At 42.3% G+C, this 26,680-nt stretch overlaps 1 protein-coding gene across 4 annotated transcripts in view; it reads left to right on the forward strand.

Annotated features, from left to right (window-relative positions):
• FOXP1 (forkhead box P1) overlaps positions 1-26,680 on the forward strand; it is a 376,939-nt gene that overhangs the window by 290,489 nt on the left and 59,770 nt on the right. For 3 of the 4 annotated variants that reach the window (XM_041460973.1, XM_041460964.1, XM_041460982.1), the window contains 4 exons: positions 10,727-10,864; positions 11,949-12,038; positions 17,333-17,492; positions 23,547-23,751. In XM_041460973.1, coding sequence (XP_041316907.1) covers positions 10,727-10,864; positions 11,949-12,038; positions 17,333-17,492; positions 23,547-23,751 — 593 coding nt within the window. Of the gene's footprint in view, positions 1-6; positions 53-10,726; positions 10,865-11,948; positions 12,039-17,332; positions 17,493-23,546; positions 23,752-26,680 lie in introns of those variants that run through there. The other variant, XM_041460992.1, reaches the window with a different exon arrangement.

The following is a 26,680-nucleotide window of genomic DNA, read 5'->3' on the forward strand; positions in this document are numbered from 1 at the left end:
CGCCAGCCCGCTCCATGGCCCGGCGCGCCGCACGCCGCCCGCCGCCGCCCAGGTGGGTGCCCCGCGGGGGGATCGGGGGCGGGAGGCCCGCGCAAAGTGGCGGAAAGAGCCGCGGCGGCCTGGAGGAGCCGCGCGGTCCCGGTTCCTCCGCGGGAGGAGGAGGAGGGAGGGAGGTAGGGAGGGACAGCGTGTGCGCCCCGCAACTCGGCGGGGGTTTTTAGAAGTGATGAGCGGAGCGTGTCGCCTGGCGCCTGTCGTGACAGTCGCGGGTGCGCGTAGCCGGGCGGGCTGTGCCGCAGCGCTGGAGTTGGGAAGAGCGAGGAAAGAGGGAAAGTGCACGGAGCCGGATAAAACACAGTGTCAGGTTTAAATGTCAGGAACCGGGATCGCTGAATGGATTCGCCAGTCAATTTACCGGGGGGAAATTAAGTGAGTGAGCTTTGTTTTTGACATTGACTGGTGCTGTGAACCCCGGCGAAATGGATGTAACGGGATCGCGGCGCAGCCGGGCTCGGTGTCAGCGTTGCAGTGCGAGTGAGCTGAAATTTCGAGGGTGGTGGTGGCGGGGAGGAGGGAACCCTTAGGAAGTGGGTGGTAAGTTTAGAGCAAAGTGCATATACACTCTTCCTCTCTGCAATTAACTCCTTCAAAGCCAGCTTGTTTCCGAAGGCGGTGAGAGTTGTGTCCTTGTGCTGGCTGGCAGGGAAAAGCGCCTCGGTAACGCGACACGGTCCTCTCGGTGCGTGTGCCGCCGTTCGACACGCTACCATTTCATATTTTTAAATAAAAACAAGTTTGGTGGCAGGAAGTGTGAATCATTCAGGGTGACCAAGATCTGTTTATGAAAACCAAACGGTTGGATTTATTCTAGCAGTGAGTGTTGAGTTGTGAACTACAATAAATCGCTGAAGTTTATTTCTAATAAAAAGCGACTTGCATACGCTAGTTTGCCTTTTTATAAATAAACTTAAATGTTAAAATCTTTTCTTTTATTTGGGTCACAGCTGATTCTCATGCCTGATGCTCCCGGGCCCAATCCTGGAATGCCTTGTGCATGTGCAGTAGCTGTAGTAGGCGAGGAGGCTCCTTACCCTCCTCTCCCCCCGGAGCTGTAAGCACCCTGCCTGCTAAATTATTTTTTACCAGATCGAACGCCTCGTAAGTGTGTTTAATGTGCGGAGCTTTCAGGCATCTCGCACATCTTTTACACCAAGCTGAAAGGCATTTCTGTTTGCTTCTAAAAGTCACGGCTACAACACATGTGCACATGTGCGTATGTCATTAGAGTGTGCTTCTGTCTGGTAAAGAAATGGCTTTTGTTGATTGTATATTTATTGTAGTAGCAGCCTAGGAAGTCTCTAAAAGCAGGCTCTGTCCTCTCCTCGCAGCCAGCGGAAAATGTGCTGTCAGAGGGCTTTCAGTGATCTCCTGTGGCTACGTCCAAAAAATTTCATTGATAAGGCTGCAGAGATGAAACCCGAGTCCTGCCTGAACAGAGTAGCTGCCTTGGCCTAGACTGTGATAGAGCTGAACTGCAAACTGATTGGTCTGACACTTTATAATCAAAGTTGATTTATTGTTCATTAGTAGTGCATTAGCCCTTTCAGGCAAGACAGTTATTTGTGTAGTGGCCTGTCAAACAAAAGACCGCTAGCACCTGTCATTTCTAAACCATGAGATAAGCAAGCAGATATTAAGATAATGCAAATAGGAATACAGTGGAATGAGGTAAAGTTCTAGCAATTTCTCTGTAAGAAATATTGTTTTATTTAACGTGCTCATGCTTAGCAAATAGAGGAACTGGATTGTACAGTGGAGGGGTTCCCCTGCACCAGGACCGTCAGGAGGAGAAGGCGCTGGGAATGAGCTGGGCGTCCGTGGCTGGTGGTTTCAGAGCACCTCGGAGGTGAGGAGGTAGTTGGGGCAGATAATGAATTGGGGAAAGCCAGTCACTGATACAGAAGGAAGATGTAAATGCTGTTTTGTATCCTTAATTTAATTTTGTTTGATTTTGGTTTTCGTGTGAGAGCAAGACTGAGGCACTTTTTGTGTTTTTTTCCGTGACTCCTTCCTCCTCTTCCCAATGGACAGATGTCATAAAAGGATGCTCTTACTGGCAGGGGTTAATTATATGAAAACTTGATGACATCACAGCAGAGCTGTGAGAATGTCAAAATACATCTGCTGCCATATTCAGACATATTGCTCTCCCTCCTCTCCCCCTATATCAGCTCCCCTCCCCTCTCAAAAGGGAATGATCTCATGACATAAAACAGAAAACAACACAAGTGTCAAAAGAAAACAAAATTAGTGAACTTTTGTCTGCCACCATAGAAACGAGGATTAACTTATGTTATTCCAGAGCATGGAATGGAGACTATCTGCATGAGGATATATAGTGTATTGTCTTCTGTGAATTTTCATTTGACAGGGATTTTGGAGGCTGTGATCTTAATTAAATCTCAACTGACTCAAATAATGCATCTAAAGGCATGCAGTGTTGCGTAACCTTGCTGAGTTGGTAAACCATAAATCATCAGAAAGCTTATGATAGGAAGGGCTGCTTTGAAATTTTTTTTGTTTGCTACAGTTGGTTTGTTTTTTTTTCTGAGGCTTGTTTAACATTCACTTTACTGTGCTTTGCCATTGTGCCCTCCCTTTTCTAAGCACTGTTATTTTTGCTTTAAAAGAAAAAAAAAAACTCAGAGACATGCTCTGACCAGTCACTCAGCTGAACTAAAGAGAAGTCATAAATACAATGGGATTGACAGGGAAGAAATAAAATCCCTGCGCTGTTTTTGCAGGGACCTCAGTGCTCAGAGGAAGGTGTGGGTGCCTCACGTTCTTCTGGGGCTGGATGAGCCCTGCACACGTTTTAGAAGTGTAGCTCTTAACCCCACGCTGAAATTTGTGCTGGGGTGTGAACAGTGATCAGACCCCACGGTAGAGGGGTCACAGATGGATGATTGCACTGATGGACGGTGGGCTCTGATGTCCGCGCGAGTTGAGTTGGTTTCAGTTGTGTGCAAGGAAGAAAAGGGTTGCAACAGTTGTGTGGAGAAGGATGAAATGGATTTTTAGTCATTGAAAGCGAGGTAGGGCAGTCAGAGTGATTTCTTATGCACCATTTTAACCTGACAGTGCTCAAGCACCCTTGTTGCTTGAGAATGAAGTTGTTTTTTAAATCCTGAAATTATGATTTCAGTGCAAAATGCCTTGGTTTCTGTGTCTGTGATTACATGCTCCGTCAGCTGAAGAAAGGTAAGGGGAGAAGGATTTTTACATTCAGAACTTTAAGGAGTTTCAAAAGCTCCTGTGCTTTTCTGCGCTGTATTTCTTAGTCTTTTCAGAGCTGCTGTAGACAAACGTGAGCTGGGAGGACACAGCACTTGGATTTACTTTCTGTAAAGGTTTCTCAGTAGCAGGATAACTTACTTGATGTTGTTTTTCTCCCCTCTTTGCTAGGGAAAAGCGGTAGCAGGGGTAGTTTTATCAACACCTGCAGAACTAGATTGTGGGAAAGTCCTGACACCATCAGCTAAATTTGTTATTGTTTGGTGAAAGGCTTGGCTGGTTTTATGCAGTTTGTTTGTTTTATTGAAAGCAGAACTGCATTACTGGAAACTACTTTGCTGTAGTTCAGTTGAAATGTTCTGTCCTGTTTTGTTTTTATAAGGTGCTTACTTGTTCAGCTTCGCTTTCCAGTTAAAAGGAAAGGGAAAAAAAAAATCCACCATATACTCATCTGCAGATTGAAGTGGCTGTGTAGAGACTGGGAGAGAAGCAGCACTGGCAAATATCTCTGCCCCAGCCTTTTTTTCTTCTATTTTTTTTTTCTTTTTAACCTTTCCAGCGCGGTTTCCTGCGCTAGCAGGAGGATCTGTAGTCTGTATTGAAGTTGAATGAATGTTATAGAACCCAGACTGAATATTGAACAAATAAGTGGAATTGCTAATTGTTCTGTGCACTAGTTTCGGACGGATTTGCCTTCATTGATTAGGTAAGATGCTCTGTTATTTGGGAGGGACAACAACCCCTCCTCCCCAAACTGACAACGGGTTTTAATTTTTAAGCTTTATCTTGCCCTTAAATCTGAAACATCATTGTTCAAATAACTGAGAACAAGGTAAACCAACAACATCAAAAAGGTCGGCTTCTGTGATTTCTCAAGGGCTTGTTATTTTGTACTTTCCAATTCTATTTGATGTCTTGACAAAACAAGATGACACAAGGGAGAATACATTAAATTTTGATTTTCGTCTAACCTGTTACAGTAGTGGCAGCTTAATTTCTTTTACTTTTTACCGAAGACGGCTTTTTGCACAATTACTCTAATTGCCACGCCACTTTATGAGAAGGTTTCTTTGCGGGTTTCCCATTTGCCTTGATTTTGTGAGGCATTTTTTTGAACGTGCTTTGACCTTTAACACGGCGAGCTGGCTGGTTGGAGTGCGTCTTCATTAGAAGTAAATCAGTGAATGGCAAAATTGTCAAAGAAGCAACTGATGTTTTCTCATTAGAATCTAATTTGCACCGTTGTGCTTAGCTGTGATGTTCAGCTGTAGGTGTCTGCCATAGGTGTGAAAACCTGCACATTTTTAAGCAAATAAAGTTTACAACTGTTATCAAGGCGTCACTTGGAACCAGAGTGGCAAAGCCAACCCGAGTGTTTAAGCAGAGCTCTGGTTTGTGTGGGAAATAAACAGCGTGATTTAACCAGGTGGATTTTTTTTCAAGAATCAGTAATTTTTTTTTCAACTGGCCACGACAATGTACGTCATCTCAAATGCCCTGGGTTTGAAGAGCAGGCAGCTATGGATTTGATTCTTGCAGGAGAAAATAGCCAGGGATGTGGAGACGGCTCATCCTTCCTAGAAATCTGTTGGGACTTGCAGTTCTTTAAAATCTGCCCTAAGAAAAAAAAAAAGAAAAAAGCCCCTCTGTATAACACTTCCCTTTCAGTCACATGAAATTCTGGGCATATTAAATGTTGCTGGTTCCAGCATGGTCTTTTATTATTTAATTAAGCTCTCCATAATGTATGTATGAATTAATACACAAATGTAAGGAGTCTGACACCATGATCATTCTCAGTATATTAAGGGTGTTTGGGAGAGAGGGTTTCAAGGGGTTTTCAAGGGCTTTAGGGGTATTTTAGATGTTTCTAAGCAGGATTGCTTTTGGTTTATTTGAGGCTTTTTTGGCAGAATATGTTGATCTAACATTTCCCTTCCTAAACTCTGGAAAAAATTGCAGGGTTTTTTCCCTTTTTTTTTTTTTTTAAGTTTTAAATGGAATCATTATAAAATCACCACTGTTTCGAACCATGTACAAGCAGGTTATATAATTTTTCCTTTCATGCTAGAGATGGAAGCAAAAATGGTAACTTTTTAAAATGTGAAAAATTATGATGGTAATCTCAAGTTTAAAATCTCACTCGTCTTTTTAAAGGGGTATTTGGATATGTGTGTGTATGTTCTGATTTAGTCTCTACTTGACAAATGTTAGATGTAGAAAGGATTTAATTTATGTAAACTTTATATTTTTATGCAAATTAAATGGGTATTTATTATAGCAGAAACAATTATCCTGGCACTTAGTGAGAAACCTGGTATGCATGAGAAGTGGAAGATAAGATCAGATGTTTCATTCTGTAAACAAATACGAAAATATTCCCGTTTTTCCTCAGCTAGAAGAGAATGCAGAAGACAGCAGACATCCTGACATGCCAGGGAATGTCAGCATAGCCCATCGTATTGCTTTGTGTGGGTCAGAAGGAGATCTTCACTCCTGATAAAATACGATAAACAAAATTATAATAATAAAATGCTAATTTAATTTTAAGGAGGTTTTTTCCATCTTACAGTAGGGAGTTGTATTGTTACAGAGAGCACAGTTATGCTAATGACAGACTACTTAGCTGATTTTACATTAATATAATAAACATTACCTGTCTTAATGTGCTGTGCTGTATTATGGCAAAAGAACTAAGTCTAAAAGTGAGATTCCATTTCGCATAATGAACCAGCACTGCAGTTCCTGCGTGAATAATTCTGACAGTGGAGTTCTGTGTTGGGATTTTGGAAGATGAAATATTGTGTTGGAAGTGTTTTAGTCTCAGGATGGAAGCAGGTCCTGCCTGCCTTCAGCACTTCTTATTTTGTGGGGTTCTGCTCTGGCTTGTGGCATCGTGCCTCTCTGCTTGCCAGGGTGTCAGTGCTTTATCTTCTCCTGTTTTGCATTGTTTTGCCTGATTGGTTTTTTTTTATATTTTAAATATACTGCATTTAATATATTGCTAGTAGGACAGCTCAAGTTCATTGTTTGGTTTTGCCTGGTCGTAGCTATTTTTACTGTAGTTCAGTATTTTTAACTGTTCCTCAGCGACTTGTTCTTTTCTGTGTTCAGCTGTTTTGCTCCGTTTAACTTTTATCACAAAATCTTTAACCGAAGAATTGCTGTTTGGAAATCCAAGGTGCCTGGTATGAGGGCTGACTGAAATCAAGTTCGAATATCATAGATTGCAGGAGAAAAGGATTTTCTGGCAGAGTTATTCTTTATGAATTAAGGAAATCCTCCCCATCTTCCATGCATGCCTGCTGACAGTTACCAGGACTCCAGCCGTATCCAGCATCGGAGGCACGGGGTGTGAAAATGGCATTCTTCTTTTTTCTTTTTTTTTTTTTTTTTTCCTTCATACAAGATTAAACTACTTGAAATTATTTAGCTAGTATTTAATTATATTAATATCACCAAAAATGAGGGAATGGAGATGATTAAATAGGACTAAATCATTTTCATCCCCGTGACCCTTGTCTGGGTTGTGTGGAGGAGTGACAAATGCATCCCTGCTGTAATTCCGTGGGGAAGTTAAAGGGGAGCTTGGCCCAAGTTTGTGGAAGTTTCCCTTGGTCAGTCTTGCCAAAATAGGGCGTTTTTAGGGCTTGAAATGGGAGGGTCTCAGAGGGGACTGTGGGGCCGGGAGGGCTTTGGGGGATGCAGAGGAGCAGAGGCAAAACCCTGGGAGAAACAGAAACAGTGAGCGAAGACAATTGTGAGTATTAAAGACATTTTTTGCCGTTGATGGTATTAGCATGTCAGCAGGTCCATACTAGCACAGCTCCCAAAGCCAAATTGCAGCTGTATTTTTACCTTTGCTGCCAGGTTTACATGCAGCTGGGTATCTACCACACCCTATTGTTATCAGTCAACAATACCAAAAGTAGTTCATTAATCATATCAATAACAACAATCATGTTTCAAGTGCAAAATAGAAATAAACAACTTGAAAGAAAAAATAAAAGATTGATTTCTTCTCTGCATGCTAACTTAGCATTCTTTAAATATATCTGCCAGTAGTTTAATTTGAACTTCAACTCCCTGAAGGCAGTAAGACAGAATTATTTTAGTTCTTCATAGACTGCCTTCTGTGATTCATTGTTAACTCATAAAACATGCTCATTTTCATGTACTTAAACAGTTAAGTCATTTTTAAAGTTGGTTTGTAATTTTTTTTGGCAACACATTTAAGTTGACATCTGAGAGATAGAAATCTAAAATGAATTTATAGCTCTTGGTTTAGGTTTCACTTACTATCAGGCAAAATATCAGAAATAAATATTTTTTATCTAACATAATGTAAAGTATATTGCACAGTATCTAAAATAAAGTTTAGTTTTGACTGAGTACACTCAAAAAGGGACCCATAAATATTAGAGAGCTGTAGTTAAGAACTTACATGACTGTTTTAAATACTATTGATTTAAACCACTGGCTAGATTTTATGAATCAAAGTGTAATTTCCAAGCTTTGGCTATATTTCTCATCACTAAAGCACTCTCTCTTGTGTGCCTTTAGCAGCTTTCCAGACATTCAACACGGGATTAAATGATAGTAGTTACAATGATCAATAGGTTAAGACCGGTACAATCACTCTTACCGCTAATGACCTCGGTAGTAATGGGTAATAAAGTGTGGGCTATAATAGCCTATTGCTGGTGCTGCATGCCCTTTGATTCCTAGTATTACCAGGGACTAGCTACGTGGAAAAGTTGGACGTTGGGAGTTAAGAGAGTGGATATATAGGCCATCATTCTTAACTATTTAAAGTCCCTCAGACCGTATGTGTGTGCCCACACTCGTCCGGGATGTGTGTTGTAATTTTTAACACAATAGTTTCTGGTTCATTTAGATTTGTTTGTGCAAGGTTTCCGTAAGTTGCTTTGGTGATAAACTAAAGTACAGGCCGTGGCTAAATGTGGCTGTTAGCTGTGTTTATAAATGGAAGGCAGCACCTTCTTTAGAAGCGCAGGTGTGGTGTGAAAATGTGGTTTCAGATGGGAAAATGAAGTCGAACGGACCAACACAAACTCGTACTCTGTGTACTTGTACTCTGTGACTGTGTGCAGTACATGCATGATTATTTTTTTTTCTTTCTGCTTAAGTGCTTCTGTTCTAGCAAGGAGTGTGCAGCTAAGAGATTTGTTACTGGAAGGTACATGGCCAGTTTTCAAAGATAGGGCCTAATCGCCAGATCTGTCCCAAGATAAACGTGCAGAGAGGCCATGGAAGTGAATGGGAGTTGTCCCTGCCCAGCTGACGGCAGAATGCAGCCCTTTGGATTAATCACCGACGTGTAGGGTTTACAGCACCCCACCCTATTCCTGTCTGTATCCCTGCTTGTCGTCATAAATCTGACTGAAGAGTATTTGTCTTGTCTATCTTCCAAGAAGGGCACAGAAAACATACTTAAGCATGCTTCCTCTCCTGTTTGCTTGGTCCAGCTTCAATAAGAGGTAGTACAAACCCCAGGGTAAAGTAAACTTCTCTGGGGATGAGAATAATGAAGGTGAGTCACACTTTGGGGCGAAGATAGTGACGGCAGGATTTAATTAAATAATTTTCTACTCCCAGAAAAGTTTGTAAAAGACTGCGGATTAAGATATTCTGAATTAATGGGATTACCCATCCTGATGACTCAGTCCTCAGAGCTGGTCCTGCATGGCAAGGTGGTGGCTTCCCCATAGGTACGGGGATGCAGCACCATGGGAGATTGACCACTGGTTTTGGTGGTTCTGGTGTTTGTCCCAGATGTAATTTTGTAATTAAATCTCCTTTTGCCAGCATTCTCACCAGCTTGGACCCCATCAGTGATGTGGGAATGTGCTGTGCCACAGGGAGTGCTCAGAGGACCTCGCTGTGTTGGCATTAATGGGATGTCATGGCATGTTGCTGGGCTCTGCTCAGGCAAATGTTTTGGAGGCAGTTTCTGGCCCTGGCACACGACATGTACACAACAACACGGGGAGATGTGCACTGTACATGCGTCTGACCTTCAGGAACCATTTTTAGTTCATCAAGATTAGTGATGCTGAGAAATCAGGACATCAGTGCATAATGACTGTGAAATTAGGAATGAGAGCTTGCTATGCAAATGACAGGACAAATCATGTGAAAAAGTCAAGATAAACTGCATATTAAGACATTATGTTACATAAAATTAATACTTCATTTCTCTCTTGCTTACTACTACACTGGAGGTTTTTTTTTTTTAAACTCCTTTATCTTCTGATCAGCTATTGTCTGCTGATTTTTTTAAAAAGTGGTGCACGGAAAAAGTGCTAAACATATTATTAGCTTTTATTGTAATACATGAGATGACAGGAGATCCTTTTTAGCAAAGTATATCCTTTACTGCTTTTAGTTTTGTGCTGTCATGTGTTTGATTTAAAACTATAGAAAAGTAAGGTGCTTCAATATTACTGTTAAAACTCATATGGGTTTTGTCTTTTCCTCTATTGTTTTTTCCCCTCTTTTTCTTTTCCTTTTTTGAAGTGGAGGGTAGAGGGGTGGGTTTCTAGGGAAATAGTCTTCTTGCATTACTGGGACTGACAAAATGGTTCTCATGTAGTCTGCAAATTAAACACAAGTGCAGTGATTATTTTGAATAGCTAAATTACATTCTAGAAAGCTTGCAGAATTCATAGCATTGTCATTAGGTATCCGCTTGAATACAATTTGTGTAACCTTGGCCAAGACAGCCTGTCATTTTAATGTCAGTGTTTTATCTGAACAAGACATCATCCTTTCAGATACAGTGTACAGGTTCCTTGCAAAGATGCCCGTGCAGAAATGTGTTAACAGTTGCAAATATGAAATGCTATCAAGTTCATCACTGTAGCTGTTTGTCACTGAAATGTCATGGAAAGCGGCTTTTAATGGTATCTCACATAATATGAAAGAATTGAAGACATCTGTATGCTGGGTGAATATGGAATGGTAAAGACATCGTGGTAGGGCCTTTCTGTAAAAATTGCATAGGAGTCTAGTGCTGTTATTCACATCACTGAGCCTTCCTTCAATTTTCTGAAAAACCTGTCGTAATAGGGTCTAGATCCCATCAGCGTGGGATATTTGGCTGTTGGATTTCTCTACTGAAGGCAAGGGCTTTCTGGGAGGGAAAGGACCCAGCTGACGATTTCTTGTAAAAATAAATACGTCTTTACCATATTACTTGCTTTAAAGAATTTCCATCCAATAGTGTTTTGCAAAAGAGGAATTTAGTCACCGGGAAGATGTGGTCAGTACCTGTGTGCCGGCCAGGGTGGGCTGTGAGGACTCTCACCTTCAGCCCCCTTGATGCCAGAAATGGGCTCCCCTGACATGGGGATACTGGAGGAGCTGTGGGAATGTGCTCTGACCCTCTTTGTCTCCTCTTGGCCTTCAGGTTCCAGTGTCGGTGGCTATGATGACACCTCAAGTGATCACTCCCCAGCAAATGCAGCAGATCCTCCAGCAACAAGTGCTAACCCCCCAGCAACTCCAAGTCCTGCTCCAACAGCAGCAGGCACTCATGCTTCAACAGGTAATTGTTTCCTTAACATCTGCTCAGGTGGCCCCTGTGGGTGCTGGAGGCTTCACCTCCTGGGGCACCCTTGGGGTAAGAAGCTGCCCACATCTCAGGTCTGAGCCTTGGAGCAGCCATGCTGTGAGCTGAACTGACTGCTCTTTTGTTTTTAATTCTAGAAATAGCTACTGGAAACAAATCCAGAGAGCAGTGCTAGGAGTGTTTCCAAGATCAGCTAAATAATACAGATGCATATTTAAGTGTCAGGACTTCGGCAGATGTCCCCGTTGCTTTTGCCTGCATCCCTCAGAAGGCTTGGTGTGCCCTGACTAATTGGAATAAACAAGGTAGAAGGGCCGTACTTCCCAATTTAGACCTCGTTATTTCCATCTGGAACCGTAAAGGGCAGTGGAAACAGAAGTGGAGAGGTTTGCAAGCCTGTGTGATTTCAGCCAACATATGCTGTGCTGTGTGTCAGTGCTTCTCGCAGCCCGTGGTCCTTTCTCAGCTGGAAGCTGGCCACCAACAAGCCCCGAGGCTCTGTTAGCACAGGGTTTGGCACAGCAGGGTCTCAGGGAGCCCGGGTGGGTGTCAGCATCCCCCCAGCCCGACCCTGCCTGCTCCTCCTGGCTCCCAGGCTCCGTCCTGCCCGCCGCCGGAACGCTGCCTGCGCAGAGCACATCTGGGCAACGGGAGGAGAGTATTTCCCAGGATGTCTATGCATGTATTGAACAACACTTAATACAGTCAAACCCTATCATTTAGAAAGCATGTGTGTTTCACAACAGAGATCCGCCAGGCTCTCTCAGCAAGGGCATTTTGGCTTTGTTGTTACAATCAAAGGTCATTCCTTGCCTTATTTTAATTAGTTTGTGTAGAAAATGGTATGTTTTTCATCAGTTCATTTTGGAGATTACTTTTCAAACGATAATGCCAAGAATAGTCAGTGTGCACTGAATTTATTGTTGAGTTTCAAACTAAAGGTCAGACCATTACAGATAAAAGGATGCTATTTTTCAAATCACAGTTTGTGTGTTACACCAAAAGGGACACTGAATTGGCTCTCCACTTTGTTACTTACCATCTTTCCTTTTCTTTGTAGCAGCAGCTTCAAGAGTTTTATAAGAAACAACAGGAACAGTTGCAGCTTCAACTTTTACAGCAACAACATGCTGGAAAACAGCCTAAAGAGGTACAGACAATACCCATTTTACTTTCAAACCACAGATCCCTGGGGACTGTCTAGTGGCTATTAAACTGTCATTCATCTTATAAATGATTGCACAACTGAACTGACTCTATCGGGCCTCAGCTTTCAGATTTAGAGTTATTGTCCTGTTTTCGCCTGTGTTTTTCCTGTGCTTTCCATTTGCTCGCTGCCACATATTTTATAGCAGAGGACCAGGCCTTGCTGTTTGGTATGAGTCCTGGAGCAGGCATCTAGACTTGTATCTTGGGAGAGTGCTTTGGGGAGTTAGTTATGGTGGAGAGGGGAGGGGGCAAGGCAGCAGGCCCAGATTGCTGCTGTCCTCTCTAAACACGGCAGAATGCCGAGAGGTGTTGAATTTGGGCTTGCACTTCCCAGCCAGAGAGGTTCTGGTTGCACATTCCTCACAGCACGGGCTGAGCAGGAGGGACCCCACTGGATCAGCATCAGTGGTGACACGGGGAAGAGGTGGCAGGAGACTTTGCTCTGATGCTACCATGGTCCATAACTGGAGGGGACAGACCTGGGTAGCTTCTGCCCGTCCTTTAGATACACTTCCCTTTTAAAATACCTGTCACATCCAAAACTTCAGTGTTTTTGGTGTGCTTAGATTTAATTTTCCTGCAATTACATTTACTTTAAGGTGCTGAACCCACTGATAAGTCTGGAGGAGTTTGAGACTTTGCTGTTTAATCTGACATCAGTGCTGGCTTAGGTAGATCCTAGAAAGCTGCCTCTTGGTGCGAGACACTGGGTGATGTCCGGTGGCAGTAGCTGCAGTTGTGTCACCTGACAAGGGGTGTTGCTTGAAGCATGCACCAATTTCTGCTCCCCATTCCGCTTGAAATTTCGGCAAATCATGCCACCTGTGCCAAGTTTCAACCCCGAGTGAATTTTTCCAGCTGAGTTATAAACCCCTGAAAACAGGGGGGTTTATAATGGAAACGCTGACACAACCTTAACCATAGCGCGCTTACGGGCGCCACTATAATAAAAAGGGAACAGATTAAAAAGTGTCTAAAATGTAAATCTAAAGGACTAACAGTAATTAAAATGGAAATGGCACAGGGAGGGAAGGCATGTAATTGTGAGATATCACTGTGCAGAATGCTCTCAGCTTTGTTTTGCTGGCTGTTTTTCTAATTCAGTAGGGCTTACTCATCAGTGGCAGTTCAATGCGCGTTAATGACTCTGGGATGCAGGCATCACTCTGGACAAAGAAATGATTATTGTGCGGTCAAAAGAAGTTCAAAGACAAGAAGGGAATTTCAGTTTTTTCCTTAGAGATCCACATTCAAGAGCATATAAATTAAGCCAAATGTTAAAAACCACAGTCTGAAAGCTGACTTCAAAGTCACAACTCTCTAATTAATGAACTGCGAGCTTCAGTTTGGACAAGTCGTGGTTTGATGCGCCCATAAATCAACATGACAGGTCTGTTTCACAGTCTCAGACAGCGCTTGTCATTGAGTCACATCAGATGTAAACACAGCAGAAAAAAGAGGGAATATGAAGGAGGTGCAATTGATCAACAGAATTGGTAAAAACCCACTTTTGAAACGCATTATGCATGATCACAGGAAATGGCGATAGCCTCAAGAGGCTTTCTCCTTCTGCTGTTGCTTTTTTGAATCAGATTTCTAACAGCCTTCAAAAGGGAGAATAAGAATTATGGAGCTTCTCCCCTGTGGCTGGCAGGCAATAACCCCCTGTTGTTATTTTGTGCTTCTTTCTTTTCAAAGGCGTCAAAATTTAGTTTTTTAAAGATCTTTAACTCTATATTTGAAGACAAACAATAAAGGGCTGCCACTGTCATTCTTATCAGTTACCAGGGATTGTATTTTTTCTTTCTGTTGCCACTTCTTATTAACCTCTTATTTGGTCTATTAGACATAGTTTTGAATGCAAGCCTACATGCTGGGAGAACATGAAAGTTCAGATGAGCTCAGAGGGCAGATAAAGAAATTTGAAGGGGAAAGTTACACAGCAGAATGAACGATAAAAGTTAACTCTTCTAAATTGCTGTTGTCAGACAGGAGAGCATCTCAGACACAAAGATGAGGGCTTGGAGCTTAAAGAAAAAAATACTTTGTGTTAAAAAAGACAAGAAGGGAAGTTAGACAATGTGATGGCATTTCAATATCTAACACACTGATTTACTGTGGTCACACTTCTGATATTACACTAGCGAAAGCAACAATAAGAAAGGACTCCTTCCTGTTTCAAGAAGAGCATTTTAACACGATAGCTAGAAAGAGAACAAGGACCTAACTCTATCCAGCTTATTCTAGGGGTTTTGGCCGGGGGGTGGGGGGAGTATTTTTGCTGATGGTTTTAGTGGAGATCCATTTCAACAATGCATTTCACCCCACAGGTTTGTTCAGCCCAGCTTAAGGAGGTTATTCTTGCTAAATTAGCATGGAAAAGGTGGCCTTATATTATTTTATTTCTTCCCCCTCCCTCTGGCACTGAAAACTGACGGGCAGTGCCGTGGTGGGGGCCGGCGGCTGCCGTGCTAACGAGGGCTGAGCTTGTACCTTGACAGATGGAACAAGCGTATTCATGTACGGCATCCCCCAAGTCATTTTGTGAGCGCCTCGTCCTATTGTGCTGTCGTGAAAAAAGGAAAGCACAACAAACCTCCCCAGCCCCGCTGGTGAACGGGACCCGACCCCCGAGCAGAGCAAGAGACAGACCCCGGCGAGGTTCCTGGGCGTTTTACTCGAGGGCTGCATGGGGTAGCAGAGGGTGAGCAGAGCCCGACAGCGAGGGGCAGAGGTGCTGGGGGGGATCTCAGCCCTGTTCCTGCTCTTCCCTGGGAAATTCGGGGCTCAGGGGGTGCTCAGCTCTGGCGCATTTGCGGCGCTGGACGCAGCGCGCTGTTTCCCGAGCAGGGCCGTTTGTCCTCCGGCACTGTCACAGTTTATGTTAGGCAGTAGGGAGTAACCTAAGAAAGGAAAACAGACCTTTGACAGAAGCTTTAGGGAGGGGATCAAAAATGCAAGTTTTATCAGGATATTTCAGCATTTTAACACTGACTACTGACCTGACAACAGGACTGCACCGAGACCTTTTTTGTATGCATTCAATTGTGAGAAGTAAACAAACTGCCTTGTATCCTGTGTTTGGTAACTGGGTGGGGAGCGCAGTTTGGCAACGTGTCTTGCTTTTAAATTCTTTCTTGGACAATGGGCCTTGTATACTTTTATATCCTGGCTTTTCAAAGTAGAGTGTGTTCAAGAGCTTTTCTTAGGATAGCTGAGAAGACAACCAAAAGGGCATCATTCAATTGGTATAATAAAGTGTTTTTTTAAAAAAAACCTGTGTGCTAACTTTGCACTCTTATGGCAAATAGGTAAAACACAGCTTACTACTAGTACTAACAATATAAATATATTAATATAAATACATTAAGTGTATATATTTTAAAATTAATATTTATGGAGGCAAACGTTACTTTAGCTCAATACAACTGTTGCTGAGGCCTGCATGCATATGGTGCTGTTGCAAATAGTTGCAACAAATGGATGTGTCAGAGCAAGCTGTTGCAAAGAAATGTAAACTCTCCGAGTTTCAGAATATCCAAACACCTATTTGTTTAGATGTGTTCCTGAAGTCCAAGGTTTTCTTTGGAAGTAAGATAAATTGTGTTTATAAATAAGATGAATAGAATGGCTGACTCTCAGAGTTGTGGGTGTTAAGTCAGTTGCAGTATTAGGATTGATGGGGCAGGGCGGTACGAGAAGGTGGGGGTCAAACCCACAGTTGGTGTCTGTCAGTCGTGCTCCAGCAGCTCTGGTGGGACTTTTTCCCTGTGTAACACCAGTAGGGAATGGGGCCAGTGATCCTCTGGCTTGGTGTCAAGGAAAGGTGACAGAAAGCTCGGGATCCGGCTGGGGTTTGTTTGGGAAAGTGTGCAGTTTGGTAAGAGTTAATTTTCTTTCCATAATTGTTAGCCATAATGTGTATAAGACCTCCACCTTGATATGATTCCTAGCAGATTAGGGATATTAGATAATTTCCTTCTATTTATTGTACTACTGCACTGGTATTATCTTTCTATCACTCAGATAATTACTAAGGAAATCTACATTAATTTTTTTTGGCTAGCACAAGGAACTGCTAAACACTGGCATGATGTATTGATGTTTTACACAACAAAAGTTTTCCTCCTGTCATTGTACAATAAATAAAAAGATATTTATCAAAATGCAAAGCCTTTCATGGATTTTAAAGAACAAAGCAAATAAAATACAAGATGAGCATGGAAGCAAAACCTAGAGGCTTCCTTAACTGAACAAAATTAAGGACTCTGAAGCCTCGAGTACTGTACATATTAAACACTCACATTCAAGTAAGATGTTGTTTGCTAAATTATGAATGTGTGTAATTAAAATCTAGTGGCTGTTTCTATGAAAGATTTACAATGTTATTTCATCGTTTGTCATGGCTAATTAACAATATTAGATGAAGTTTTTCTTCTTCAAAGGTCTGATTTTTTCTCATTTATTTATGTCAGAAGTGATAAACAGAGTAGTTAAAAGCTTCTCGGGGTATAGTAGTGAGAAAAGCAACATGTTCTTTTACACCTCGAAGGTTCAAGGTTCACATCCCTGTGGAGTAAAGCAACTCCATCTTCTTTCTAGTGAGAATAATTAAAATTTTCAAAGTGCAGAAGTAGCAGCCTTAAATACAGCACAGAATAATTCCAGTGTAACAGAAAGTATTGTGAGGCTTGATGGATGGAGAAGAGAGTGAGTATAAAATACCATAAATTAAGCCAGTCGAATTGCCTTAATAGTTGAGACAACCCTTGAATGAGCAAACAGAGCACAGTGCAGGGTTTCTTGTTACATCTAAGTGTGATGTGATCATGGGGTGTGATTCTCATGTTCTTTGCCTCAAAGAATTACCCAGGATTTTCATCAGCATTTGCTTTACCCACCACTGGAACACAGCCGTGTCTGGGGTAAAACATGAACACATGGACCAAGAAATGCTGTATACATTTGTTGTTGGGATGGCAGCAGGGATTTAGGTTGGGTGAAAGTTAACTACTGCAGATGGGAATCTGCAGCCTGTGTTAGCTCCAGCATCTAACCATACCTTGGGGTCTTTGCCAGGGGTGGTGGGCTCGCTGGCTGGGCCTTGATGCTGAGTTACTGCCATCAGAAATTGAAGCAAGTTGAGACAAGGAGCCTTGTAATCCTCTGCTTTTCTCTTGTATTAACAAGTGCGCATTTTAATTTTTTTGTTGTTTTTTTTTTTTTTTTTTCCAGCCCCAGCAGCAGCAAGTGGCCACGCAGCAGTTGGCCTTTCAGCAGCAGCTCTTACAGATGCAGCAGTTGCAGCAGCAGCACCTCCTGTCTCTGCAGCGTCAGGGGCTGCTGACGATCCAGCCCGGGCAGCCTACTCTGCCTTTGCAACCCCTTGCACAAGGTAGGTGAGGGGTTTGGGTGGCAGAGCCGGGGCAAGGGTGCACACTCACACAGAATTGTCACGGGGGGTGGAGAGAGAGAAAGAGCTCACAGGCTCGTAGGATAATAAGCACAGAAAGATTCTGACGGGCAGGGTGGGCGTTAGGAAGGTATTTTTTGAGAAGGGCGGTGCTGCAGTCCTGGGCTGCTCTGACTGGCAGGGTGCAGAGGGCTTGGAGTTCACGTGCAGTTTGCACAGCTGTAGCCAGTCTGGCAGACTCAGAGCTGCTGGTCATGCTCATCTGGGCTCGGAATCCTTCACAGGAGGAGTCTTTATCGATTCCTGGTGCTGGCTTCATGGCTAAGGGTGTGTGAGAGCATCTTTTCCTTTCCCAGATGTGTTGTTTGGGCCTTCCTGGTCCCAACCTGGCCATGAGCTGGCACAGAGCAGCTCTGACCCACAGGCTGGGGAGCTCTGAGTGCCCTTGGCTGTGGCTGCCAGGGAGAGGGGACACGGCTGCTCTCCACAGCCTTCGTGTCACTGCCTCCGTGCTTCTGTTCCTTCCTCCACACTGAGGCAAATTGGGATTAACTCCATTTAATTCTAATGGTGTTATTGACAATTAGATCCTCCTACGTCTTTATTCAGTCCTGCTCTCTGCAAGAAGTTACTGCTTTGCTGAAATCCCAATTTATTTTATTTTTTTAAAGACATTGATACACTGAAAGCACTACTTAAATCCACAGTACTTTTGACAGTGATTATAACCTAGCGTTTTTATTCTCTCTTTTCTTTTTTGGCTTAAGTTTATTATTTTACTTTTTAAACTGGGTTTGTCTGTAAGCCGTGGGACAGTTCAACAGACTTGCCTGAGCTCTGGCTGCTGTGGTTAAAGCAGACTGTTTGGAGTTGGCATGGCTCAGGCATGCCATGGCATCAACCATGATGCTGGTATTTCTGAATAATCCTGCCTTCTCCTTCCCTTGCCCCATAATAAATTTGAACATTCACCTTTATAGCTTGAGTCAGCCGAGGTTGAATGATTTGGGATCTTGAAAGCAGCCTTAGGGTTGTTCTTAGTTTCTAAATCATACAATGAATTTACATTCAGCTCTGTTCACTTAAATGGAGGGGAAAAGATGAAATTGCTTCCGTTCTTCACCCTCCTTTTTTTCTGTGTACATAGCTGTAAAAAAGGAGAGTGAGGTGGCTGGTGAATATTAACTTATATGGATAAACAGAGGCCAAACTGGGGAGTGGAGTCTGCTTTGCTGTGTGGTTGACATGCTTTATTTAGGCTTATTTTTCCCAGATCCAATAGGGTATTTGAGCACTTAACTCCTGTGTTGAGAGGCCAAGCTTTTGGGGGCCTGACACCTGACTCCCTAGGTCTCAGTTCAGCTTGCCAGCATCCCAAAACTGGATGCCTGGTGCAGAGCAGCACTGTGCAGGAGTTGGAAGCTGATCCATGGGAAGGTGGTGCCCAGCTGGGAGCTGCAGAATCAGGCTTGGGGCAGTACCTGTTCAGTCACCATTGATGCAGAGTGATGGGGAGAAGGTGTGAAATGAGTCCAGGAAAAAAGGGCATGTAGATGAAATGCCATTTATGCTTGCACGATGTTGTAACATGCATTAATTATGCCTCAGATTTATTGTTGGAAGCATCCCGGGCTGTTCCCACACACCCACCGGACTCAAGCTTCAACCTTGCTAATTTTTCCCACAGCTCCTATACCATTAAGTTGGCTCAGTAAGGTTCATTGTATAGTCCATCAGTTAAGCTGTCCAAAGGAGGGCAATTGGGCAGTGACAAGACACGCTCATGTGTAATGTGAAAGAAATGAATGTGGTGATGCATGAAGTGTAATCTGTGCGGTAACACATCGGAGACACCAGTAGGTAATTCAGCCGTCGTGGCATTGATTGATATGGTTAGCAGGGAAGTGTAACTATTAGTCCTCGCCCAGGAGCGTATTTAAAACCTGAGGGGTGCTGACTTGCACGCCAGAGACACACAAACATAAGCAGAGAGGGCTGGTTCTGGCAGGGAAATGAGCTGCGAGCGTTGGGGGTGGCGGGAGCCGGCTGGAAAGAGGGACTTGAGACTCGAGGCGGGTTGCAATCCAGCACGATATTTTATTCCTTTTTATCACAGAGACGATGGCTTAAAACTGATGTCATTATGAGGTTTAAATCAACTTTCTGCTTGCTTGAACATGGTCGCCTGGGTATGGAGGTACAAGGACACAAAGAGGTTGAGCAACTCTGTTTGTCTTTGAGCCGGTGATACCTGGGGTTGGGAAATTGAGTTCCGTGAGCAGTAATCTGTCAGCTGTCCCCACAACATACATTTTTTAAACCTGTGCCTACATTTTCTTTCATAATCAAGAGGACTAGTTGTCCTGAAAAATGCAATGAAGAGCCAGGGCTATAGTTTAAAGTAATTGGTAATGGACACTTCTTATTTAAAAAAAAATTACATCTCTCATGCCCTTTTGTTTCCAGAACAGTTTGCAAGACTGAGACAAATACTTTAAATGTGTGTATAAAAGAAATAAAATCATCCCTCTAGTAAATGTAGATGTGAATTCAGTTAAAAACATTTTGCTTTTATTCTTAAGTATCTGTAATAGTAATAAATGTTTCCAAGGAGAGAATGCTACTTCATAAGTGACATTTTCGTTATGTTTTCAGAACTAATAGATTGTTTAAATCTGTATTGTAGTTTCATTTCAGTTTTTAGTGCTCCCCTATTGTTTTAAACTAAATAGCACATTCTTTAATGTTATATTTGTGTAATCTTTGCTGCTTAGTATTTAGACACTTCTGTAATCTAGATTTTACATCTGTGCATAGCAGCAATTTTAAAATAAACCCCATTTCAGCAGTCTTGTGAGCTGCGAGAGTGAGATCTTCAGTATCTTCAAAATGAAACTGCAAATCACACTTCACATCACCAGTGAGTGAAAATGATAGGACTGAGACATCTGGGTGCCTGATTGCTCCCGTAGATTTGGCACTTCCAGGTCTGAATCCCGTTTCTGGTCCGTAGGAACTTGCAGCAATCCCGGGTAATTGCAGCGCGGTTCTGGGAATCTGACTTGAAATTTAGCTCTCGCTGTTAAAATGAGACTGTTAAATGGTAAATTACATAATTTATTGCGAGTGGTCTTGGATCTATTTGACTTGCTTTTGCCATTTGTTCTATTATTTTATTTAACCATTTTGCTGGATGAGTGATGAGCATACCTTTCAGCTGCCCAGTTTGACAGGCTAGGCAGGAATTCTCTCCGGAGTTATTCTAAAGGAACTAAATTTAGGGCAGGAGGAGACCTCTCTCCTATTTCTAATTTTATTTTATTAATCAGGTGATGTAATCAATTTTTGGCAAGGGGTTGTGTGCGGACATGTATGACATCACAGCTCTTTAAATTAATGTCACCCAGCCTAAAATCCTTACTATCTCCAGCATTTTCCCCCACACAACTGGTTATATTTTATTTTTCCTTCCATCTCTGGTATAGTTGTTATTAGTACTAATGGGAGTTACATTTGTATGGGAAGTCAGACAAAACACTTTGACTTTTAGAGGCATAAATATCATATGTGTGTCTGTTTTAGTGGCTGTAACATTTTGAGACTTTTCCTTGGAAGAAAGAATTGGTAGATCCAGAAGTGACCGGGAGGAGAGGAAAGTGGATGATAGCCTGTGTTTAATTAAAAACCTGCAGAAATCCAGATTTTAAAAAAAAAGTGAAAAAACGCCAGTTATTCTTTCCCTATTTGCTTATTCTGGAAAATAAAAATAGGTGTCGGCTCATATGTTCTCATATCAATATGTTATCATCAACAGACAAGTCTATTCACTATTGTTTCAACTGAGTAAACAGTGTGTAAGGGTCAGCCCTGCTCACAGGTAATTGTTAGTGCGCAGACAGTCCTGTCAAGCGTGTTAGCTAAAAATACATCCCACACTGTCACTTTGCAAGGTGTTTGAAAATAATAGCCCCCACACAGCAAAACAGGACACCGGCTTGTGTACTGACCTTTTTCTTTGTTTAATTTGCTCAGAGGTTTAATTCCAGGGGACAAGTAATAATTGAATATGTCTAATAACTAAATGCTCATTTGGGACAAAATCCATCAAAATATAATTGGCATTTGGGGCTGATGAAAGGAAAATGACGTGGTTTTGGTGAAACGGATGTGTCCTAAGAATATCTGATCACTTAATGTATAAATTGAAGCCTCTTCCCTAATATATATTAATTGCAGATACTTAAGGATTTCAGCATTTTTTTGTAGCGAACCGTTACCGGAGACCAACTGTTTTTGTTAATGCTACTCTGGGAAAGGCGGGGAAGGTTATTGGTCTGTCGTGCAATAATTTACTCCTCTTTGATATGCAAACGATCCACGGTGAATATAAAAAAATCCTATCAGACTCATTTCACAGTTCTTAACCACTTAGATTCTCTGGAGTCTATCGCCTCATTAGACCAGTGCTCTCCAAAGCTAGCATAATTAAAATCTTTAACAGTTTAGCAAAGTAAAGATGTTTGGCTGATCACGTTGAGATGATTATCTATCCATTGTATTCTAAATGACAAAAATAAATTAAATTTAGACCTTGGCATTTTTTATTATGTGTTTCAAATGAATATAATGCATACTGCCTTATTTTTTTTATTTCAATACCTCAGGTTGGGTGAGGTACATGCCTGTGAGAGCTGCTGCTGTACACTCAGAAAATGGCAGGTTTCCTTAGGATAGCTCCAGAGCTACAACATGGTGAAACAATGAACAGTCACCCAAACGATGAGCTGGAAGCACACTGATGAGAAACCTCTTTAAAAACACACAGACACTGGCTTATTATTATTATTATTTTTTTTTCCCTGAATATTTGAGTGACGTGTCTCTACTGCTAATTTTTTCCCATGGCCTTTTCTGAAAGATCACTGAAATAGTCTGCTGTGAGAGAAACTTGACTTGTTGGATCATGTCACAAGCATCAGCTTTATCCAAAAGCATGAGCTCAGCGTGAGCACATGGTTCACCTTCCATTTGGCCCATTGGAGTTTGCAGTTTTCACTTGCATTAGTTACTGAATGTTGTCTTCCTAACCCTGGTGTCCACTTTGGCACATATAAAAAAATACAATTTTTTATTATTGTTTTTTTCTTGAAGCTTATTTTCTGTTTTCATTTTACTTTTGAATGGCTCATTAGCATCGATCTAAGAAATGACAGTAATAATAGTGTTACTTGTATAGAAAGTTATACAGTTTTTCGGTAGACACATCCATCAATTAAGGGAGCAGTTTGAGAAACCAAAATTAATGAGAAAGATAGGTGTGTTAATGAAATAATCATAGTATAATCAATTTGACTGTTAAAATTTGAAAAGCATTTCAGGAAGACAATATGAATTCATAATTTACGTCTAAAAGTGATTAATAAAAACTGTATTTAATAACAAAGCTATTTGTCATCATTTAAAACTTAAGCACAAAATTAGTCATGTTGTGGTTCATGTTGTCATAATAATAAAGTTGAGAATTTTTTTTCCTAAGACCTTCCTTGTTTTTAATAATAGGTTTGAAAGTAGTCACTTTCCTTAAAAAAAAAAAAAAGGCAAAAAAAATTGTGGAAAAATAAAGGAATTTAATTTCTTAGCTGAACGTAGAATGGCCAGTGGCCACCTTTGCTGTCAGCCTTGCTGTGGGATTGGGGGTGTTTTTTGCCCAAACAGGGACTCTGAAAATGGGCCTTTGGTCTAAAAATTACAAAAAATCACAATATTTAACTTGATATTCGGTGTAGGTGTGGATCCCTCTGCCCCACAGCCCGGATTTTGTATTCCATGAGTATTGCAGGTGTCACACCACAGCGTAGCAGAGTCATGCAGTGCAGTATTAGCATTTAGTTATTAAAAAAAATACATACATGCGCAAAAACACACACAGGCAAAACTAACACTAGGCTTTGTTTACTGACTCTTTGATTTAATTACTGTTTGAAGACGGCCGAATTAGCTGTTAATTGATTTAATTATCCAATTTGTTTGTTTCAGGCATGATTCCAACAGAGCTGCAGCAGCTCTGGAAGGAAGTGACAAGCTCGCACACAGCGGAGGAGGCAGCCAGCAACAACCACAGCAGCCTGGACCTGTCCACCACCTGCGTCTCCTCCTCCGCGCCCTCCAAGACCTCCTTAATCATCAACCCACACGCCTCAACTAATGGACAGCTATCAGTCCACACTCCTAAACGGGAGAGGTAGGTGCCTGCAGGTTTTCCACCCTGAGCAGTCTGGGAGCAGCGTCCCGGAGCGATGGCGAAACGCTCGGGAGCGGTGGCCAAGCGCCTTGGCCTCGGTTCTGTCCTCCACATCTTGCTCTGTCTGGTGTTGGCGTGGTTGAATAGAGTCTCCACTGGGCAGAATGTGCTCCTTTTGTTCAGATCTTTATGGCTTGTTAATTGGATCAATGTGGGCACAATTAGCTAATTAGAAGTGCATTGGATAAGCGTATTGGGAAGTGTGAAGAAGCTGCGGGTTTTTTTGAGTTTTGTATCATAGGTGGTGGTACTCTTGTTGTGCTTTGGGTTTACAGGCTGGTGGGGAGCAAGAAAATCTGTTGGTCAGTACAGTCCCCATTTTTCTACCAAATTTTGGTGCCCTATCTCATCTAACATATTTGCCTTTTTGTACTCTGTATTCCCTCCTTTCACAAGACAACAGTAGGCTTGAGTTCACCAGGTTTCTCTAAAACAAAGTGGCTTTTTTTCTTTTTTTTAACTGCTGATAAAATTAGCTAACTGGTGTTGTTTGGCTTTTAAAAGTGTGAGTTAATTTATACTTGCTCGGCTTGCATTGTTAAAAGAAATGGCTTAAATCAGGGGTTGTCTGTTGACGTGCTTCTCGGCGCGGGCTCTGCTTTATTCCAGAGGATGCTTTATTGCAGGTTTGTTTCTTTACACCCCCAGATTTCACTGAGGCGTGTCTAACAACGTAACTTTTGCTTCTGGGGAGATAGACAGGCCCAGGCGCCGGGGCCGTGGGTGCCAGCGCTGGCTGCAGCCTCGGCGTCGCTGCTGGAGGAGGAGGAGGAGGAGGAGGAGGAGGAGGAGGAAGGGTCTCGAGGAGTGGGCGCAGTGGGGAGGGCAGTGCTCCTTTGCATTCAGGAGAGTCCCTTTGCCCATCTAGAAATGTTACAGCAGACACTAGTGAAAGCTGGATTTTATGGAAACTGATGGCTTTGTCTTTCCGACCTCCTTTCATTCATTAGAAAGAGGATAATGGAATTTTTAAGCCATAGAGTTTGTATTTCTGGTGGTCTGAAAGTAGATTGATAGGGAAGCTATATAAATACCTCTTATATCTTGCTGATATTAAGAAAATAGTGCTGCTGGGAATAGATTTTAAAGGATAGCACACCCACTGTTGGAAGAAGTGCTGTGTGTGTAAGGCATCCTTTATATACCCATTGCAAGGACGTGTGTGGGAACATCAGTGAATATGTTTATAATGCATGTAAGTGCCAAGGACGTGGTTTTCATGAAGACTTACATGGGATACTAAAAAAAATTTGATGTTTATTAAACAATTAATTCCCTTTTTGCTCCATGTAGAACTGAACAAGATGGGTTTATGGCTTTTCAATAAATTTTTTATCTATGTTTTTCTTACCGAGTATGTAAAGTAAAATCCCATGCAGCAAGATGGGTCTTCTTTCACTGAATAGAGGCACGTGCTGTGTGCTAATGGCAGTCTAAACCAGGAAACAGATTCAGTTCAGTTTGAAATGCAGTGGAAATACAGGAATCTGTTCTGAAGTAATATTTTTCTCTGTGAATAGTATTGAGCAGACCTGGAAATCCACGTGTCTGAGTCCTGTAATTGTGGCCCGGAGGCAGTTGGGATCTACAGACAAGGTGATACACATGCTTTTATTACTAAAGTTCCAGATTAATTAGGAAGGCATAAACATGCCATGGTATTGTTTGAGATTGTCTTAGTTAAGAAGACTAAATCCTCAGTGCTGGAATCAATACCTGTGTTATTAAGCTTGCCTTACACTTTTCTTGCATATCTCTTGAATTCTCTGAAATATCAAAATACAAAATAGGTATATTTAGGAATACAAATAAGAGGGCTACAGACTTTGCTTTGTCCTGCCTCTCTTTGGTACATGGAGGCTTTATGCCATCCATTTGCTGCAGTGATTGAATTACATGTTTATCCATAAGTAGAGCAGGAGACTACAGGCAGGAGAATGCCTCCTGATGCACTTAAGGGTTTTGTTGCAGTCTCATCAGGCACCCTGGTGCCTGCCTGGATTTCATGTGACACAGAAACTCCTCTTGGTGAGATATTTTGCACTGGTTTCCTTTCTGAAAGGATATTTATCTACAGGCAGGGAGGTCGGGGTGGGGAGTGAGCAGGGAGAGAAGAGCTGCTGTGCTCTGCCATCACATGTATGTTTGAAAGCTCACAGAAAGTCAAATTTTAGTGGGCTTGCAAAAGCAAGCACAGGCGCAAGCAAGGGTTTAGCAATTTTTTGATTTCAAAGGTTAAGACTAGAAAAATCATGGGTCTGCTGGGAGCATGAGTTTGCTGGACTTAGAGTTAAATCCATGTGTGTTCTTGTACCCATGTGGTTCAGCACTGCAAATCTAAGGAGACTTTTGGAGGCAGTCCCTAGCTGGGGCTGTGGGAAGGACTCACTAGGGAGGAATCAGCCCTTCCACCTCCCATCATATAAGTCACAGCCTGGGCTGGCCAGGGAAGGTTTTGAGCTTGTGGATTTCCCCTCGTTCCTGCACCTTCTGTGCTAACTTTATGTTAGCTCTGGTCTGATACAAGCAAGAGGTATTTATTTAGATTTAACAACAATAAAAAGCACATAGTAAAATCTGTAAGTGTCCTAAAAGTTAAGCACAGCCACATCATAACGACTGCCCAGCAGCCATAAATAATCATATACAGGTAACATTAACTTTTAGGGCGTGCTGTAAAGCTGTTTTCAACCCCTTTCTCTTGGGCTTTTGAGAAGGAGTGGGCTGCAGGAGGCAAGTTGGTTATGTGGGAGTTACTATCATCACTGTCATCTCTGGCACATGTCACTGGGGTAGTTCAGGCTGTGTTTTAGGGGGTTCCTGATCCCACAGGTCAGGTTGTGAGGCTGCTCCAGACCTGCGAGACAGG

Source organism: Pyrgilauda ruficollis, unplaced genomic scaffold (assembly GCF_017590135.1).
Source record: "Pyrgilauda ruficollis isolate IOZ18807 unplaced genomic scaffold, ASM1759013v1 scaffold10, whole genome shotgun sequence".
Taxonomy (NCBI): Eukaryota; Metazoa; Chordata; class Aves; order Passeriformes; family Passeridae; genus Pyrgilauda; species Pyrgilauda ruficollis.